Below are 21,214 nucleotides of genomic sequence, written 5' to 3' on the forward strand. Positions count from 1 at the left end.
ACATGAGAGAAGCTACAAAATAATTCTGAATAAGAATTAAATGTATAATACATACTGTATATACATTTCATTTGTGACATGCTCACATGCATTTTTAATAGGCCTATACATTCCCTAACGACAAATACAAGTATTTCACAGCCACATGAGTGAAAATTATTAATTTTAGTGCAAAGGGCTCACATAAATCATCATTCAATGATAGCACAAAACTGAAAACCAGTTAGTGCAGCATAGCCTCATATTCAATGCATTTACTGTATGCTCCCACTCCATTTTTAGGAATGTATAGACATTTCCTAACGTCCATGATGAGAGTACAGATGTGATGTAACATCCATCACATCTGTAGCCTACTCTCATCCAACGCAAAGAAATAGCCTAGGCCTAGCCTACTTGCAGTCATGCATGATTTGTCTCAGCTTCCCCTCGACATTATCGAGAATGTCAACAATTATGTGCGTCGGGACAAAGACCGTTTCGAAGTTTTTATCTCCACCAATGAGGTTATGTTTTTATCGGGGTTTGTTGGTTTGTCTGTATATGTTTGTTTGTTCGCAAGATAACTCAAAAAGTTATGGATGGATGCAAGAGGAGGTGATGTGTTCGCTTGGAGGAGGTTTGCGCACTCTGAGTGATTTTCAGATAGGCTACCGTATTTCAGTCAAATTGATAGGCGGGATCAATGTGAAACTAAGTCAACATGATCAAACTTAATGTGATGCAAATAGTAGGCTCTTGTCACGTTTGACTGATGGAGATGGGATGTTAGCTGCCAGCTAACGTTAGATTAAAAAATAATGTGAAATTAGCTAGAGACATTTCTTACTTTTCTTGTGTAGCCTAGTCGGAAATGGCGGATCAAATTTGACGTGGTGCTGGATGTGTCGGATATTTTTGCGCTGCACACCTTGCACTCGGCGAATCGTTTCTTCTGTTGAGTTGAATAGTCTTTAAATCCAAATGTTATTATTTTGGGAACAGCTTCCACATTTTAAACCCCGACCGCTCTACTGTAGATGGCGGGCGCGTCACCTAGCACCTAGTAGAGAGGTTGCCAGGTTCGCCCACATGCAACAGGAAATATCCGATCGAAAATAGTTTTTATTATTATTATTCACCAATTAACCAAGACAGCAATGACTTGTCGAGTCATTGCATGCAAGTCTAAGTCAAGTCTCAAGTCATGAGTAGCAAGTCCAAGTCAAGTCAAGTCTTTTCTCACTGTTGATCAAGCAAGTCACAAGTCCTCAATCTGGCGACTTAAGTCTGACTCGAGTCAAGTCACTAGACTCGAGTCCCCCATCTCTGGCCTTTCGTTACTTGGCTGTACACAGGAGCTCTTTGTTGTGCGAGTGAACCCTTGGTGCCTGTAATCCTTCACTGGTGTGTGTGTTTGTGTCCAACTTTCGCCTGACAAACTCTCTGGCTGTGAGCCTGTGTGTTCCAACGAAAACGTAAGTTCCCTGCATGCTTTTACGTATGCGCAACCTTTCAGCACTTTGCATTTTGTTTACAGTGGTCACCTATATAGAGTGTGGTCGTTACGAGTCAATTGCGTGTTTGATGTGCAGTGAATGTAAGTTCATGGCTTCCTTTCTCCCTCGTGTTTGTTTGTTTATTGCGGAGTGCTTGTCCAGTGGGGTATACTACGAATCTCGATTAGTGGGTTAGCGAGGTATGTTGCGCTCAAAGCCAGGCTATGCTGTCATACGAAAGTGGATTTGTTTTAGCGTCGCTGTATCACCATGGTATCTTAGGCCTTGTCCAGACGGAGACGAGTTTTGGGTGAAACGCAGCTGTTTTGCTTCGTTTAGGCCGTTCGTCCAAACGAATACTGCAAACGCATAGCCCTAAAACGAATCTGAAACCGGGTCCCAGAGTGCATAAGTTCAAATACGCATCCCTCTAGCGTTCGTTTGGACGGGGGAAGACGCATATACCTGCATTTCGATGATGTCATCGCCACACTCCTCGACCCCTAGCCCATACCTGTCAACATTTAGCTTTCAAAATAACGGGATAACGTTAATACATTTCGGTCGTTGTTTTTTTACCTTGCCTAGATCCTATGCAGCCTATCCAACTGCTGCCTGCAGCCTACTTCCAAAACTCCAAAGCTGCTGTCAGATTTTGTTTTGAGGACACAAGTTAGGCTACACTCAAGAACAGTTTGTGATGTGTTAATCGAACTAATCGCGTTATTACGTGTTAATAACTAAGCACATAACCTGCTCCCGACCCGTGGGGTATACTACGAATCTCGATTAGTGGGTTAGCGAGGTATGTTGCGCTCAACGCCAGGGTATGCTGTCATACGAAAGTGGATTTGTTTTAGCGTCGCTGTATCACCATGGTATCTTATGCTCGCAACCAAACCTGTTCGGGAGCAGGTTATGTGCTTAGTTATAGCTCAAATCGTGAAAAATCACCGCCCTCTGACTCATCCTACTGACTAGTGAACAATCAATTATCTTGAAAAACGAAGTCATCTCACGTGTGAGAACTCTGTCATCGCATCTACTGAGCAGCTCCGCCTCTTCAAACATTTTGAATCTCGAAGGCGCTTTAACTATGTTGCGCATGCAGATATGTCACTTTTATGGACATGTATAGCATACAATATCCGATGACCATCGATTTTTTGATGTTATAGGTTAGACACAAAAAAAGACCACCCTAGATTTCGCTACCGCTCATAAATGCGGAAGTAATCGTTTTTAAACCGAGGCGGTCTTGTGCATCTCCACGTTTCCCGATTGGTCAAAGTCACCCCAACCACGAGAACGCGCACAGATCTGAGCTGAAAGCCTAGTTTGATAAATTCATCCGTGAGTGAGTTTCGTAGTACCACTCAACTCTGATTGTGACTTTCGTTTTTAGCAATCCAGGTTATCCTAAGAAAGCTTGGTTATGTTCAGCGAGATTCGTAGTATACCCCACAGGTTTGGTTGCGAGCATAAGATACCATGGTGATACAGCGACGCTAGAACAAATCCACTTTCGTATGACAGCATACCCTGGCTTTGAGCGCAACATACCTCGCTAACCCACTAATCGAGATTCGTAGTATACCCCACTGGTTATGTGCTTAGTTATAGCTCAAATCGTGAAAAATCACCGCCCTCTGACCAATTCTAACCAATCCATTATCTTGAAAAACGAAGTTATCTCACGTGTGCTAATCTGTCAAACTTCGAACAGGTTCAGCCCCGCCTCTGCAAACATTTTGAATCTCGAAGGCGCTTTTAACTATGTTGCGCGTGCAAATATGTCACTACTATGGACGTGCATACCATGCAATATATGATGACCATCGATTTTTTAATGTTATGGGTTAGACACTAAAAAAGACCACCCTAGATTTCTCTGCCGCTCATAAATGCGGAAGTAATCAATGGTTAACCGAGGCTGTCTTGTGCGTCTCCACGTTTCCCGATTGGTCAAAGTCACCCCAACCACGAGAACGCGCACAGATCTGAGCTGAAAGCCTAGTTTGATAAATTCATCCGTGAGTTTCGTAGTACCACTCAACTCTGATTGCGACTTTCGTTTTTAGCGATCCAGGTTATCCTAAGAAAGCTTGGTTATGTTCAGCGAGATTCGTAGTATTCCCCACTGTGCGTGTGCTTATGCTGATTCGATACTGTTTTGTATTGTAGTTTTGCCTGTGAACGTAAAAGCGGTGGGGTGTCCTACGAAGCAAGTTAGACAAATCTAGGTTATCTAGACCATGGGTCTTCAACCGGGGGTCCGCGACCCCTAGGGGGTCCGCGAAAATATTTCGTCTGAAGCATTTTTTTCTCTTCCAAAAAATAACATTTGTCAAAGTTAACATAATGTTCAATGAACATCGCTTCATATTCGTTTTTAAATAACACATTGTAGGCTACCCATGAATCATGCTTGTGATAATGTGATCCCTGTAACATTGTGTTACCCAATGGAACACTTTCCCCCCCGTGCGTTTTAGTTAAATAGCTTCGTTTTCAGCGGCATCTGACCATTAACAAACTCGTTCTTTTCATTCTGGGAGATAAATTACGTTTTGAATGTTTGATTCGTTTGCTTAATGTCGGGACTGATGGACCCTGAACTTTGCGGGGTAGCCTATTTGTTCTGTGTGATGTTTTGCTTTGTTTTTTTTAAAATGAGAGTCTGCGGTCTTTGCACGTCAAGGCGTTCTGCGTGAATTCATTAATCCAACGTTCTCCGCGATGTCATACCATCAAAATGAAACGATAACGATAATCTTGTGTGTTTGTGTTTCCTTGTGTAAGACAAGTTATATTTACACAAGATGAAGAGGCTCTCTGTCTGTATCAGGTTGAGCAAATTAAGCTTTGCCTGAATTTAGCTGAATTTATACCACCAGAGAGGGTTAAAGAGCTTCTCACACTTGAATATTAACACAGCAACGTTGTATCTAAGACAGCGGCAATATAAACGAAAATGATAGTATCAGTGGTATAAACGGGATAATCAACAACGCGCCGTGCGTTTATAGGAAAATAATGCACTGCAATAATGCCTGCGGCGTCGGGAGCTTATTAACACTTCGAACGTGCATTATTTTCCTAGAAACGCACGGCGCGTCGTTGATTATCCCTTACATATCTACCTTAGTTGACCCTTGTGACATTCATTCTATTATAGGGCGAGTTTAGTTATGTACACTATGTAAAGAATTATCAGAAACGAGTTGTATAAAGCAGTTACCCCCCTGTTAATAATAACTTATGTTTAGAATGTGTGTGTTCGTGTGTGTGCGTGCGCATACGTGCATGCATGTAGGCACTAATGACTGACGGTTCAAATGATAGGCATGATTTGAGGTGTGCCAGGTGTGGGGGTCCGTGCTCAGTCTCTCTCACAGCCAAGGGGTCCTTGGGCTGAAAAAGGTTGAAGACCCCTGATCTAGACATATCGAGGCTGCACAAAGCCTCAACTCGGGTATTAAGTTAAGTGATCCTACGACAGCAGGTATGTGATAAATTTGTCAAACTAGGCTTTCAGCTCAGATCTGTGCGCGTTCTTGTGGTTGGGGTGATTTTGGCCAATCGGGAAACGTGGAGACGCACAAGACAGCCTAGGTTTAAAAACGATTACTTCCGCATTTATGAGGTAGCGAAATCTAGGGTGGTCTTTTTTAGTGTCTAACCTATAACATCAAAAAGTCGATTGTCATCAGATATTGTATGGCATGCATGTCCATAGTAGTGACATATTTGCACGCGCAACATAGTTAAAAGCGCCTTCGAGATTCAAAATGTTTGCAGAGGCGGGGCTGGACCTGTTCAAATTATGACAGATTAGCACACGTGAGTACTTCGTTTTTCAAGATAATGGATTGGTTAGAATTGGTCAGAGGGCGGTGATAGTTCACGATTTGAGCTATAACTAAGCACATAACCCGCTCCCGACCAGGTTTGGTTGCGAGCATAACATACCATGGTGATACAGCGACGCTAAAACAAATCCACTTTCGTATGACAGCATACCCTGGTTTTGAGCGCAACATACCTCGCTAAGCCACTAATCGAGCTTCGTAGGACACCCCACGGGTCCACTACGTGATCGGTTGAAAACCACAATAGTTTTCCGGCTCAGCACGGCGGCCTGCGTTTCTCCAGGTTGGTAATGTATGCTACTTTAGCTTCTCACCCTGTTCATTGTTCATAGCCAATGACAAACAGCTTTAGTCTGATATTTCTGTATTTTTATGACATTATGGCCATGTTTTTCTTGCAGGAGAACCATCATCCGCTGCCTTAGCCACTGCTTCGATTTTAGTACTATTTTGTGTTTTGAGTGTGTGTGGGAGCGTGTGGGTTGGGAGCCCACCTTGTTGCCTAAGTGGCCATCCTTATTGTTCAATGTTTGTATGTCTATTGTATGTGTATTTATTTAGGCCATTGGGTCAGTGCAATATTCTGGGAAGGGGGGGACAATAACCTTGTTGTGGCCATGAGCTGAGGGTAATTTCTACCAATTTCTGTGTGGCTGATGTGCTATATTATAGAGTGTTTGCTTACTGAGTCATTTGTGGAGTTTACCGTGTGCTATTCATCCACACACTTTTGCTGTGCTATTTATTGCCCTCAACTGTCTGTGAATTTGTTGCCCTGAAGGCCTACTGTCTGTTTCATTGTGTATGTTAAAAAATACAATAAACATTGTTTATAAACATTGTTTATATTGATATTACTCCAGTCCCTCTCTCTCCATTTTTTTATTTCCCTTTATTTGGAAAGTCTGCTGGTCATCTTGGGGGTTAATATCCAAATTTAGGTTTGACCTGTAATTTACTCAACACTCCCCCCTAGGGGTTACACACAGTGCTTAATTTGTAAAGTGGGAGGTGCCGGAACGCAGAGGATGGGTGGATCCGGCGACTCAAAAATAAATAAATTAATACATTAATAAATAAATAAAGGGTCGGCGGGACGACGACGCACAACGATTCTGTATGCACTAGCCTACAATTAAACCAGTTACCGAGTGCGGAGACAGAGTGCAGAGTCGCATGTTTAAAGCTTTATTTCGCCAACACTGCAAGACAGTAAGCTAGCCAAGGTTATTTTAACCACAACGGACAACGCTCAGAGTAAAAGGATGAACTCCAAACAAGCACACAATACTCACTCAAAGTTCGCCCGTTAACTCTCCAAACACGTTAACGCAACACAATGAATCAATAATTAGGCTAACAAATAAAACAAAGACTACAATATATTGAGAGTAGCCTACCAGCAGAGAATAATTAAGACTTCATTTTACTTACACATCTTATTTGTCCAAAACAGCCCATACAGTATCCATAGATAGACACCTGCCTCTATTTCCCTACTCCTCAGATCCCGTGCAGATATGTCCTTTGGCAATCCATGATTTCACGTGGGAATGGGATTGAACCGGGTAGCTTAAGCAGTGGGCCGACAAGGCCAATAAAGAGTTGTGAGGAGATGGTAGAGGGGAAAAGACATGCTCTATTTGCTGCGCAAATCAAGTTAATCTGCGAAAAACCCAGCTCACTCTGCACTTGAGATGGGGACAGTGTTGACCGCGGCCAAAAGGTCCGAACGAACTTTTATTTAATGAATGACTGAATTATTGTTTGCTTTATTTCATTGTGATATGGTCATGGAGGTGGTGGATCTAATTTAATAGCTGCCGGATCCAATGTCGGAGGTTCCGGATCTCAAATTAAGCCTTGAATAGCTGCCAGATCCAACGTCGGAAGTTCCGGATCTTGTTCCGGCTTGTTCCGGCTCAAATTAAGCACTGGTTACACATGCATTCAATGAACTCACCTAGTTGTATTGTTCTATGTTTTAATAACACCAAATTAGCAAGTATTTCCTCCTGATGGCAGAAATGTTTGTTTTTGTTGCTACAGCAACCTGTCAGATCTGTTACTAATGTGACCCAGTCTGAACAGAGCCATATCCGATTTGGGCACTTGCTAAAGGCAGTGTGAACAGTCAGCCCTAAAAATCGGATATGAGAAGGAATCAGATTTGAATCAGATTCGTCTGATGTCTGAACACGGCCTAAGTGCTTCTAATGCAGAAAACATGCAAATACAAGTAGCACACACATCAGTTATGAATTTGACAAGCGCACGTGTTGCTTTGTTAGCTTCCGAAATGTCACTGGTCATGCACCACAGGTGCTCGGGCCAGCAATCGCCGCTTGCGGCTATATAATTTTTTAAACAATTTTTTTATTGAAAACAAAAATGAAACACCATTTTTAAGCTGCTCTTCAAAGTGATTTTTAAAACAAACAAACAAAAAAAAAAACAGCGATGTGCCCTTGCAAAGGAAACAAGAAATCAATGCAGATGAGATGCCATGCGTTGAGCTACCAGAAAAAAGTCAGGGGGGACGATGCCCCTGTGCCCCTCTTCAACTCTGGCCTAATGATTTATTTGTTGGTTCCTCCAGACACCCTGCTTTACCACTGTTTACCACTGCTCAGTAGACATGATTAAGGCTTTTAACTGCTTTATTGTATCAATTGCTTTCCCCAACCAGGGTTTAGAAAAAGTTTCACATAATATTTTTAATTGAGTTGGCATGCAATATATCTAAATGTGGTTATACATCTGCCTCAGTTTACATAATGCAATACACCATTTAATTACGGATAGGGAATTCATATATCTTATTTTCCATACATTTTCAGCAAGTGTTTAATATCAATTAAAAAAGACTTACTGCCAGGTTTAGTCTTGAATGTTTTCCTCTCTTTTCTCTTAAATGTAGCATACTCCATGTTAATGTCACAGCCATAGTTAGTAAAAGGTGTTAAACCTGCTATATTACACTCCTGGCTATTGGGTAGGCTTGTGCAGGCTGAAAAACAAACACAATTTAGCATAGCTTGAGTAAAACCACCATTATTATTCACTAACATTTGGTAAATAGATCTATTCTTTATTCTATCATTGTATCACAATTTAATAAGTATGTTTAAATTCATTTCAGACTAAATGCATTAGACTCACATCCACAATCAACTGTAATCTAACACTAAACACCTCTGGATCTCAAGCTACATGTCATTTTTTGTTTTTGTTTTAAAATGGAATGGAAAATGAATAAAGATATTGTATCACTCACCAACAGGAACATTAGAACCACCACGATCACATTTGGTAAGAATGGTGAATGTGACGCCAGGGCAATTATCACTTTTACTTGTACTGAGGAGGGTATGTGATGTGTTGCCTTCAGTTTTGTTTTTTGTTATAAGCTCTACACCTTCAAAGAAAACAAAATGTATCAAATCAGATATATATCCTTCAAGTAGCCTTTATCTCTACACTTCAGCAGATCAAAGAATGGCAACAGTGCTATGGTGAATTATATTACATAATAAAGGGCACTGTGTGTACAGACAGAAATGCATGAGAAGAACATTTGAATGTCCTCACATGAGTGATTTTCTCCACTGTTTTAGTTGTGTCCAAACAAAACCAGCTGGTCATTCTTATTTATATGTCAATAGTGTGTGAATGCATATAGAATGTGAAAGACTGGTCTTACCACATCTGAGATGCACATGTATTTTGCCCTGAAGAGAAAAACTGGATTTGTTGTAAGTTCCGGTGCAGATGTACTGTTCAAATGGCTCTAATTTGCCAACTGGATATGATGTACCATTTTGTCCTTCAAAATAAAATATTTTTTTTCAGATCATTTGCAATGCACACTTACCATAAAACACACTTATGACATGATAGACATATACCAGTTGGACATGGATTAAGCCAAATCCTAGGAGTCAAGATCTCCACTTAATCATTTTTAAGGAGGATTACTCCATGGCTTAGAGACAAAAGATGAGACAAACGAAAAAGGATTCTCACCTGTACAGTTGAAATCCAAAGTCTCATTATTACATTTGATGGGTTTGTTTTGCCATTTAATCTCAATAGGGTATTTATTCTCATAAAATAGTTCAATCTGACCAACTGCAAAAGAATATATTATATAATTTAATATATTAAAATATTACATTAATTTATCTGTAAATATTGATTAGCTTTGACTCACAGTTTCACACTCATGTAATATAGTCACAGCCCAACCCTTGTATCTTACATTTCAAAGTAACAATGCTTTATTCTATTGTGCAAAGCTATGATTTGACTTGGTGCTGCAAGCCTAGTGCTCAGTCAGGTTTTATTTGGACTCTGGACTCTCAGGCAGAATTTCCAGACCATAAGAGAGTGAAATTTATAGGAGGGCATTAGACTGCTAAGAATTTGTTTGTTAGGGTGCTTTCACACCAACATCGTTTGGTGCGCACCAAACGGTCCATTCGTACCAAAACCTCTTAGTTTGGTTCGTTTTCGTTGGTGTGAAAGCATTAATCGCACTCGGGTGCGCACCAAAACAAGTGGACCGAGACCTCCAAAAAGAGGAGGTCTCGGTCCGCTTGACTCCGCACCAAAAGTAGACCTCTGGTGCTGTCCCTCTGGTGAGAACGCGAACTGGGGTTCAAACCATAGACTGTAGGTCAAAATAGTGAGTCAAAATTGGCGCCGATTTCTACCGGAAGATAAACATTGAGAAAAAAATCAATCAGACTAATTTTGGTTCGTTTTCTGGTGTGAAAGCGGACCTCACTGGAGTCTATATGCTACATAATAACAATTTCACTGCCTGAAGCGGACCAAATAATCGAATTAGTGGTGTGAAAGCGCCCTATATGCTACATAATAACAATTTCACTGCCTGAAGCGGACCAAATAATCGAATTAGTGGTGTGAAAGCGCCCTTAGTCATATCAAAGACTAATGTAACATTTATCCTGATTAATACAGGGAAACCTATGTTTTAATAAAAGATGGAAATAGCAATATAAAACTCCATACCAAGGGGGAAATCCGTTATGTTGACAGGGCAATCATTCGGACCTATCTTAAATGATCTCAGCTCACAAGTCCTGTTCGCCTTGAAACACGTTTCATTCCTCTTCCACTTGTGCATCTCAAAACAAAGTTGATCTGATGTGTCTTTTTGCTGGGTCCATTTTGGGCTGAAATCCTCTTTGACTATCAAATGAATGGCAATACGTATCACACAGGGAACATGTATATTTAACAGGTATAACATGCATATTTCTGATTCCATTATGAACTTACATAAGTTTCTGGTTTTGAAAGTGGTTGTTGTGTTACCATTTAGTCTACAAATGGTGCTGCTGTTCTTGTTGATGTTGAAGACATTTATTTGGTACGTGGTGCATGGATTCAGTTTTGTATTGTTGATGATAAATGAATCAACGGTGAAGTTCGAGGCAGATGAGACATCAATTAATTCAATTTTGTACTCATTAATATTTTCCATAGCTCTGGTGCTACTTATAACATCATTGCTATTGACACTAGGGCTAGTGGTAATAGCAGGATTAGTGGTATTTGTAACATTTGCTGCGGCAGTAGTGGGAGCAATAGTACTGGGGATTTTTTCTTTGATTTTGATGATTATTGTCACATTGTCATTATTCTCCTCAATGTTAAACCATCCTGCAAAACACAGAGAAAAAATGGATTTTGCTTCATTTCAGGCACCTTTGCCAACAGGCATAATTGCTCTACATGGTTCTCATCATTTCCTAATTACAGAGACACTCTCACTTACTGTCATCACATGGTGGGACTGAGTCAACTGAAACACAGAAACAAGGGCAAAACAGGGCCATTAATAAAACGTCTGACAAATGATCAGTGTGCATCACAGTGAAAAACAAACAAGCAAGCCTCCATTAAGTGAGAGCAAACCTGCGATTGTAGTTGGGATTGTTGTGGCTTGAGTGGAGGCAAGATGAGTGGGGGTCTGAGTGTCTATAAACCAGAAGTGCAATGTTGTTCAAAAAGGTTGATGTAACGTTAGTGGTTGAAACACTGGCTTTACATTGTACATCAGTTAACTGAATGCTTATGACTCACTACATTTTTCATTCAGTGTGTAAACACAGATTCTCCTAATCAGTAGTACAGTTTCTTAGAAAAAACTCAGATGCACAGAGGCTTTCTGTTTTTTCCTTTTGTGCTTTATATTTTGAGGGTTCAAATCTTCAAATCTTCATCTTAAGTCTTCTGTGATGTTACTTTATTAATTTGTATCATTGTTGGGGCTAGGAGTGTTGGTGGGTGTAAGATCTGAAATGCATGCAAGCAAAGTTTAGTTCAATAGTATGGAGGTAGTCTGGCTATCACCATACTAAGCTCAATCTTCTAAGATCGAACATTAGTCTGGGAAGTCTGTGCTTTACTTCTACTGCACAAGAAGCATGATCAATGGGATTAGTTCAAATGACTGTACGCTTTTGGATAGTCCTTAAATCAATCAGGCCAACGATCCGGGTGGGCCTTTTGGATAAGCTAGTTTGTGATTGGCCCCAGAAGATGTGGACAGGAAGCTGGAAAGATAGATGTGCAGGTATCCAGCCTGAGCCGCAGGGCGAAATCCAAATCGCTGGCAGATCAGGCAGGGTTTACCCAGCATAGTATGGATGTAAACTAAGGATAAAATAATTACTAGTAATAGTTTGTTTAACAATTATGGTACTATCAGTCTCATTCCACAAAATAGATGTCCTCATCGCTGATGTCTTAGTTCAGATGTAGTTACAGTGTAAGAATGAGGCCATTAGTAAAATGCCTGACAAATGATCAGTTTGCATCACAGTGAACAACAAATGAGCAAGCTTCCATTAAGTGAGAGCAAACCTTTGACTGTTGTTGGGATTGTTGGGGTTTGAGTGGAGGCAAGTTGAGTGGAGGTCTGAGTGTCTATAACCAAAACATGCAGTGTTGTTTAAAAACGCTGAGGTAACATTAGTGCTTGACAGACAAACTGGCTTTACATTGTACATAAGTGAGTTGAATGCTTGTGAATCACTACATTTTTCATTCAGTGTGTAAACATAGACTGTCCTAATCAGTAACAGTAGAAATCTTTCTCAGAAAAACCTCATATGCATAATTGTTGGTGCTAGGGGTGTTGGTGGGAGTAAGGTCTGAAATGCATTCAAGCAAAGTTTAGTACAAGATTAGTAGTATGGAGGTAAAATAAGGACAACATAATTGTACTAGTAGCCTAATAGAGTTTGTTGAACATTTATACCATCAGTCTCATTCCGCAAAATAGATGTCCTCATTGCTGATATCTTAATTCAAATGTATTTAGAGTGTAAGTCCATGACACACATTGATTATCATAGTTCACACTGCACAAAACAGCTACATTATAAGTTAATATATTTTAAGCTGATTAATGAATGAAACAACAGCAAAACGAGTTCCCTTACACACAAGAGAGGAGAGAAAAAGTTAACCACCTTGCTGGCCAGCAAATTGAGTGACTAGCAAAAAATACTCAGCTTTTACCTGTTTTTGGGATATTTGGTTTTGTTGTGTTTTGTTGACGTGTGGAGGTGAGTGGGGGAGTGGTGTCTGTTTGTTCAAAATAAAGATAAAGCATGAATGCATTTATACTAGAGAATCAAGTGATTTCTACAAAGAAAAAAAAGTATGAATCTCTCATAGCTTGCTGGAAGCAAATTGAGTAGCCGACACCAACAATCAGCTTTTACCTGTTACATTTGTTACATTCTGTGTGCTCTGTTGAGGTGTGGGGGTGCGTGTGGGAGAGGAACTGATGTCTGCTGGTAAGAAAATGACAAACCGTAAGTGAGCCTAAATGAACCATGCCATTTTCACCAGGAAAACAGCCTATTCCACCAATGTTACATATGATTTCTACTATTTCCACAGATTCAATATTCATTTAGAATAAAGGATTTAGGGCCACCCAAATAGGTCTTTTGAAACAGGATCCCTTCAAAGGATAAATGTAAAATATTGTGCCATGATTACCTGGTGGTGGTGGGCCTGTAGGAATAATGGAAGCTGTTGGACCAGCTGTGCATGGGAGGTGAAAGTGCATGCAAAGAGAAGCAGGGGGAAAGGTTATGGTGCTGAGAAACTGAACCAGGGTGGATACTGAGCTATAGCTAATGCTTTTTTCGTTCCCAAAACTGTTAAACTGTACTGGCTTCATTCATGACTGGGATTGGGTTGTTCAAACGACTATGCATAAATTTGGAATGTAAGAATAAGATAACCTGAGGAGTCAGAATCATCTACTTTCCAGTCATTGCTAATCATTGGAAATTACACAGAGGCAAGTATTACCTGTTGAAGGTTTGGCTGTTGTAGGATCTGCTGCTGGGGGATTAAAATGAAAATGAGAATATGTTTAACATTTCTTTAAAAATGGAAACACTGTATGCAATGGAAACAATACGTGCAGCTTCAAATTGACGTTCTATGGCCACATGTTCAATTGCACAACATAAAAAGCAAATACTGCACAGTCCAAATGCACTCTCTATACAACATGTCTGTCTGTGGGTCTGCTTTACATTAACACAGGCCTAAGGAGGTACAGGGAGGTTGTGTGTGCTCGCTGACACCTTCATATGAAGCTGTGTGTCTGGTTGGAGTGTAGGCTGGGTGGATGAGCTCGACATGCTGCTTGAGAGGAAAAGGTGTTGCTAACAGTGGTTTCCACCAGTGTAGTGGCATAACCTGGGCGCTATGGCAACGCCGGGTGTAGAAGAACAGTGTTACTTGAGCTCATTTACCACAACTTCCTGAAGCACTCTCTCATTCTCTCTCTCTCTCTCTCTCTCTCTCTCTCTCTCTCCCTCTCTCTCTCTCTGTTCTCCCTAATGCTTCTGCTTTTTCAGAGGCATTCTGGTTTTGTCTTTTGTGTTTCTCATGTTATGTTCATACATATGCTGTACTCCACCCCATAGCCTACTCCTCTCAGAAAAAGGAATTAGTGTTCACTGTCAAATGTGACTATGGGCCAAGTCATAATAGTCAGGACCATTATGTAGCCTACATGAAGCATTCAGGTTGGATATTCAGTAGACCTAAAAGTTGACATTTAAAATAAGATATTATACATGGAGCAATCTTACAAAATGTACATTTAATATCCTATAATAGTGGCTACCTCTAAATAATTGTGCCATGTTAAGTAAGTGATACAGTATAGTACAGTGTTACCGACTGAATAAAGCATGTTACAAGACTTGCTGTGGTTTGCTTCTTGTTTTTGCTTTTTTGTTTAATTTAGCTGTAAAGGCAGTTCAAACAAATGTTTGACGACTTTCATGTGTATTATCAGTGAGAGGAGCAAAACAATAATGACATGCGCATGCTATTTATGATTAAATAAATAAATGCTATGCCATAATGTTCCATACTAACGAACACAAAGGGTGACTGGTGAGTTATTAAACACTCTATCACCCACCCCCACCTCTGACTACTGTATATGTGTACATATATATATACAGTATACTGTATATACTGTATATATAGTGCCCTCTAAAAGTATTGGAACACAGTTAGTTGAAAAAAAGTCATTTTATGTTATTATTTGTCTCTTTCGCACCTAACGAAATCATTCCCATACTCATTTTTTTATACATATTTTGTATATTTTGGATTTTATGAGTTGTATCTCCCAGGATACGTTGCCCTATTAAGGTACGAAAAAATTCAAAATGGTAAACATTTTAATGTTTTATTTGATAAACATTACTGATACAAGCTTTATTTTCTTGGCCATTTAACAAATATTATTTTTAAAATTAATATTGTAATTTTTTATGAAGTTCTAACCTGATTTTTTTTTTTAAACCTGATGATCACAATGCGCCACATTTCCTCTATAAAGACTCAAAATCACAAATCTTATCTACTTTGTCAGTATTTGTGTACTGCCAGACCCTGGCAATCTAGAAAGGTTAAGGGTCTGCCCACGAATAATGTAATGGCCCAACTCGAGGGACGGCACCAAGCTTGCATTTGAAAATTTCACTGCAAGCAATTGGAACAATTGGTACTGGTTAGGGCTTCGGGCTTGTGACCAGAGGGTTGCCGGCTCGATCCCCGACCAGTCCACCACGGCTGAAGTGCCCTTGAGCAAGGCACCTAACCCCTCCCTGCTCCCCGAGCGCCGCTGGTTGGGCAGGCAGCTCACTGCTCTGGGTTAGTGTGTGATTCACCTCACTGTGTATGTGCTGTGTGTGTTCACTAATTCACTAATATTGTTCACTAGTTCACTAATATTGGGTTAAATGCAGAGAAACAAATTTCCCTCACAGGATCAAAAACGTATATATTCTATTCTATTAAGGTACAAAAATAATGTGCATCATTACTCATTGCCAGAGTCTGTTGCAGACACAATTCAAAGTGTGCTCTCGCGAGAACTCTGAATTTCCAGGGTAACTTTAATCTGCCAAATCTGCAAAATATCAGCAACATATAGCCTATACAACAGTGCTGTGTTGAGTATATGACTAGGGAAATTCACAGTTTTAGGAAGCTTTCCAGACCAATAAGGGGCAGCATATTGGTTAAGATAGTTGGCCTGCTCACAAATATGACCAAGTATTCCTCAATAAAGGCACAGTCACCTAAATTTTTTGGGCATTTGTTCCATCGCTATATGACTAGAGTTACAATCAGTTATAAGAGTTAATATGGTTGTTTTATTGAAAATACTCATGGGCTGTGTCCAGAAGTCAAGCGTGCACGCTGGATAGTACCTTCTTTTCAGTAGCGTCTTAGTTAGCTTGCTCCTCAGTATGCGTCCCTACCTACATTTGGACAGCACTAACTAGTTGGCGTCACCTGACTCGGAGAGGGGGGTGTGTTGACGATTTGCATGACGTGTGGAGGTTGACCTGCGCTGCGCAATGGATTATGGGATATCTGAGGGCAAAAAAGATGCATCGATGCACGCTTGGAAATCACGCCAAACGTAGTATTCAACTAGTGAGAGCGCTTGACTTTCGGACAGTCTATTCTGACGTAACTTCCGGAAAATGCACACTGCCCAGCGTGCGTACTGATGTTTCAGACACAGCCAGAGTCAGCCTGTGCTCTAGCACTGGTGGCCATTTTGATTTCTGATCAGGCTGACGAAACAATGACTGATAACCTGAACCAAGTCATGTGACCTAGATATTAATAACAGACAAGACTTTTGATAACCGATAACTTGATTGGAAAAATATATATATTGTGGCCCCGTACAGGATGTTAAAAAGTATGTATCTCGTAGTGCACATCGCCTGTTTTTAAGGACATCCATTTTCTTTGTGAATGAATAAGGTATTGTAAATAAATAAATGTTTTCCTTAAAATACAGGGGTCATAAGTATTGGAACGCCAAAAAAAATCAAACTAGTGCGCTAAATGTGTCACTAGACTTGCATTAAGTGGGATAGATGATTTAAAGTCTGAGGTAAATGTATCATTGTAGGATGTAGGCTATGGTGAGCATCTAGCACATACAATTCTTTCAGGTCAGGTCAGCTCTAACTCTTTTGACTTCATGACTGATTAACATCAAATTTAAAAGAGGGGAACAACAGAACATGCTGAAAACAAGGCCACACTCACTGGATGGCTCTGAATTGGCGCATACTGTAGTATTTAGTCAGTAGGCCTCTCTCACTCTGCCATTTCTCTAAATAAACACACAGAGAGCTCATCAACTACATGTACTCAGGTAAATGTACCTCACATGGTAATCATGCAATACATGTGGTGAGAGTACAGATATGCTTTCAGGCACAATAGTAACACAATGAGAGAAGTGTCTTTTGAGCTTGTCTAATCACTCTGTTGATCTGAACTTTACAGTCTACTTGCTCAAGTCCTCTTTTTGAAGCACCATTTTAGCTAGCTGTAGCTGTCAGGAAGAGCAGACATCTCAAAATGGAACAAGGAAGTGGTAAATGCTCAGCCTCTGCAGCACTTACAACCACACATTTGCACAGCATGAAATAGATGGGGGTGGGGGTATCAAGTGCCTGTACAGTCCTCCTTAGTCCTCTACCCTTAGGCCAAAGAGGGAATAAACTATTGAGCAGATCATTGTAGTTGTCTAACTACAGTACTAGTCTAGGGCTCCCCAGTGAATCACAGAGAAGTGATCCCAACCATGTTGCAAACATGTATCAACTTCATAACAGGAGACATAAACTGAACCATTAACACATTACTAGGTGGACAGGAAATGCTCCAGCACTGCTGAATAGAACAGGAGGGAGTAGAATGACAAGGAAAAAGAAAGACAGAAAGAAATGACACGAAAAGACAAAGAAAGAATAAAAAGATAGAGGGAGAGAAAGAAACAAATAAAGAAGGAAAGAAATAAAAAGAGAGAGAGAGAGAGAGAGAGAGAGAGAAAGGTTTGTACTGGCCTCCCAAGTGACATTTTTGCTTTTTGGTTGAAGTGAAAGCAGTGATGGGGGACACACCCAGACACTAATCTTTCTGCAGCGCATCCCCAAGGTCAAGACACCTGAACAGGAGACTTTCAACCCTGCACCACAGACAATGTCACTCCTATGAGATATGAGGGGTTTCACACTTTTTTCTGTCACAGAGTCATCAATCTGAGCACATCGCCTCAGGTTTACTGCGTGTCTATAGGACACATGAAAGCTAACAGAGCCAAGGAAGTGGAGGCTGAGAAAGTAGACTGTTCAAATAATTTCACTATTCTCTACTCTTCCATGAATACGTTCAACATCCTTCCTTTTTTTTTTTATTAATTTGGTCTTGCTCAAGCACATTTGTGTTGTTATTTATTATTATTTACTCATTAGCCTTATCAATATATCTCTTAAGGACATTATCATGTTAGTTCTCGTTTCTTACAAGTGTGGTGAAATAAGCTGTGGCATTCACACCAATGCATGAACAGACTATGAACAAACACATCAACGTAAGAAATGTGAAACCTTCACATAATCAACATCAAACATCTATAACTGTACCTCTTATAAAACAGATAACACTCATTTCTAAAACAAAGTCTTCTGACTTTGCTTAACATAACATGAAGAAAGCAACAATACTAAACCGACAAAAATGTGCCATGACTAAAAATAACAAACAGAAAATAATGACTTTTCACAAGAAAGCGTGCGCTTACCTTGAGTCGAGGAGATGAGGATGGCAAGAGTCAAGAGGCCCTTTAGTCCAGAGAGACGCGCCATGACCAAGAGCTGTTGGCGCTTGGCTAAGCGACCATATGTCCTGTTGAAGAGCGACACAAGACTTCTTGTAATTCAAAAGGCCCTATGAACTTCCTAAACAAATTAATACATCTATTAAATATGGAAAAACATACGTCTCTTTTCTATGTTGCCTCTTATCTGTCTTGGCACCTTCCTGTGTCTTTTTACCCTTAAATCCTCACCCGGTCTTACTCCTAGACGACGAACGCATCAAGTGACATCAGTGAGGCAGTAACTTTGGTGGAGCTGTGGCCCTTTCTTAACAGGAAGTTGATTTTTTGAGCTACGCCACAATCTCTTGTCTTCCACTTTCTTCTCAACTGCAATCACAAAGCAAAGCAGCCAGAAGGCTAAAGTTCAAGAGCTTGTGTGTTCTTTATTACAGATGCACATAACCATCTTAAAAGATGCAATGGGTCACATCAAATCGAAAGTGTACCCACCCTTATTATCAGTTCCTGATGAGTGGGGTAAAAAAGGCCAATATGATGCAGCTAACAGCAATAGAAAATGTGCAATATACATCAGCCTCAAGTAAATATACAGTATAAGTTGACTAGCAGAAGTTCTCTGAGCAAAGCATCCTCAAGGTTTAGATGAGGTGGGTACTATAATAGACTTCAGAAAGTCCTTGTAACATAGCCATGTTGTCTATGGTCACAATTTCGAAGTTTGTCATTCTCTTCTTTGATGTGTATCAAAATGCTTGCAGTTACTTGAGAATGATAAATATCCCATGCTTTGACACTGAGCACATGCACTGTATAATGACAGTAGGCTATAGAATAAATTAATATTATCATAAATGTAATTAGCGGACACATTAGACAAATAGACCCAAGACAAAATGGGGGGTGAACACTCCCCACCCACAAATCGATGAACTGACCGATCAGTCGTAAGTCTGATTAACCTCTCACTAGTCTCACCAACCAGCAGGCCTCAGAGTTTACTAAACCAACTCTGCCTTGGTTTGGTAAACTCTGAGGCCTGCTGGTTAGTGAGACTAGTGAGAGGTTAATCAGACTTACGACTGATCGGTCAGTTCATCGATTTGTGGGTGGGGAGTGTGATTGAACAGTGCCATAGAGTAAGGCGCCTAACCTCCCCAACTGCTCCGCTGATACCGGAATTTGCTCCTGGTGAGCGCACTGCTCATAGGTCATAGTGTGTGTGTGTGTGTGTGTGTGTGTGTGTGTGTGTGTGTGTGTGTGTGTCTGTGTGACTGAGTGTATGCGTGTGTGTATGTGCGTACATAACCTCTGGAGGGGTTAAATGCAGAGGCAAAAAATCCGTCAGGACAAATGAAGTACTAGCATCCAGACAGACATGGTTTTCAGATGTATTTACAGATTTGGGTAAAGTGTGCAAAATTGTTGGTTTGGTGTAATGCACTTCACAATTTTCCACGGAAGATCTAATATGAAATTACAGATATAGTATTACATGTGAATAATTCAGATATATTTGTGTCAATTTCTGTGGTTCTAATTACTAACCAGATTACTACACAATTTAGTTTAATACCAAAGCTGGGTGAATTTAAAAACTATAGTAGCCTACTGTCCTCTTATGCTCCTTTAGAGAAGTTGTTGTTCTTTCAGCTTGCTATATCTGTCTTTCATTTCTGAATGTTACAGTGGACATTTGTTGAAGTGGCCCTAGTGTCTGGCCTGGTTTGCATTTCCCTTTACAAAGTTATCATTACAAACAAAATGAATTTAGGTATGAGGATATCAAACACCTTTTCATCTGTATCACTTATGGATATCAATGTTTCGTAGTCATGAAATTAAACCAGATGTGTTTTTTCCTCTTTACTTTGTCACCATAGCCTAATACCCCCCACCCAGGAGTTCTATAAAGTTACTGTGAGACATTTTTTTGCATGCAAGCCATGACGTAAGCTACCACTTCCTGCAAATGGTTCTGTTTCTCACCTCGTTTGCGGAAGTAAAAAGCAGCTAATTCCGAGTAAACTAAAAGAGTTTTATCTCTTTATTCCCTCACCCCACACCCTCCCACAGCGTTCTTAAAATATATCATACAGGCTACATTGCCAAGGGATACAGAAAGACAGTGAGACACTTCATTTTCTTCTCTCTCTCTCTCTCTCTCTCTCTCTCTCTCTCTCTCTCTCTCTCTCTCTCTCTATCTATCTATCTCTATCTCTCTCTCTCTATCTCTCTCTCACACAAACACAGGTTGAATTTCTGTTCTGCATGGTTTTCAGTCTTCATATATACAGTCACTCTTAGGAAGAGCAGACTGGATGTCATAACCAGATCTGACTCAAGATAAAATAGTAGTGGTACCTGTTTCACAGAATTAGGGCCACCCCACACGTTGACCCCACCACACCACAACATAATAATAATTATTTTATTACTACATAGGCCTCTTTTTTATCTGACTGTCAAACAGTTGTTATATTTTCAGGTGTCAGCTGCTAATCCAGATACATAAATGCTAATACGTTTATTTCTGTTTCCAAATTGCCTTTAAAGTACTCTTATTAGCATCAGTAGCAGTGGCTATTAAAGTCAATGACATACAGAGAATGTAACTGTGAAGATGA

General features: G+C 40.3%; 1 protein-coding gene across 1 annotated transcript in view; it reads right to left on the reverse strand.

Annotated features, from left to right (window-relative positions):
• The window catches only part of ptprc (protein tyrosine phosphatase receptor type C), a 36,014-nt gene extending 17,183 nt beyond the window's left edge, over positions 1-18,831 (reverse strand). The window contains exons 1-15 of the mRNA XM_062555650.1: positions 18,819-18,831; positions 18,552-18,655; positions 13,715-13,747; positions 13,397-13,441; positions 13,114-13,185; positions 12,908-12,973; positions 12,248-12,310; positions 11,297-11,359; positions 11,157-11,183; positions 10,658-11,041; positions 10,388-10,567; positions 9,377-9,481; positions 9,054-9,176; positions 8,628-8,768; positions 8,223-8,360 (exon numbers count right to left, since the gene is read on the reverse strand). Coding sequence (XP_062411634.1) covers positions 8,223-8,360; positions 8,628-8,768; positions 9,054-9,176; positions 9,377-9,481; positions 10,388-10,567; positions 10,658-11,041; positions 11,157-11,183; positions 11,297-11,359; positions 12,248-12,310; positions 12,908-12,973; positions 13,114-13,185; positions 13,397-13,441; positions 13,715-13,747; positions 18,552-18,615 — 1,504 coding nt within the window. The 5' untranslated portion in view covers positions 18,616-18,655; positions 18,819-18,831. The remainder of the gene's footprint in view (positions 1-8,222; positions 8,361-8,627; positions 8,769-9,053; positions 9,177-9,376; positions 9,482-10,387; positions 10,568-10,657; positions 11,042-11,156; positions 11,184-11,296; positions 11,360-12,247; positions 12,311-12,907; positions 12,974-13,113; positions 13,186-13,396; positions 13,442-13,714; positions 13,748-18,551; positions 18,656-18,818) is intronic.
• Between the last annotated feature and the right edge of the window lie 2,383 nt (positions 18,832-21,214).

This window comes from Sardina pilchardus, chromosome 15 (assembly GCF_963854185.1).
Source record: "Sardina pilchardus chromosome 15, fSarPil1.1, whole genome shotgun sequence".
Lineage (NCBI taxonomy): Eukaryota > Metazoa > Chordata > Actinopteri > Clupeiformes > Clupeidae > Sardina > Sardina pilchardus.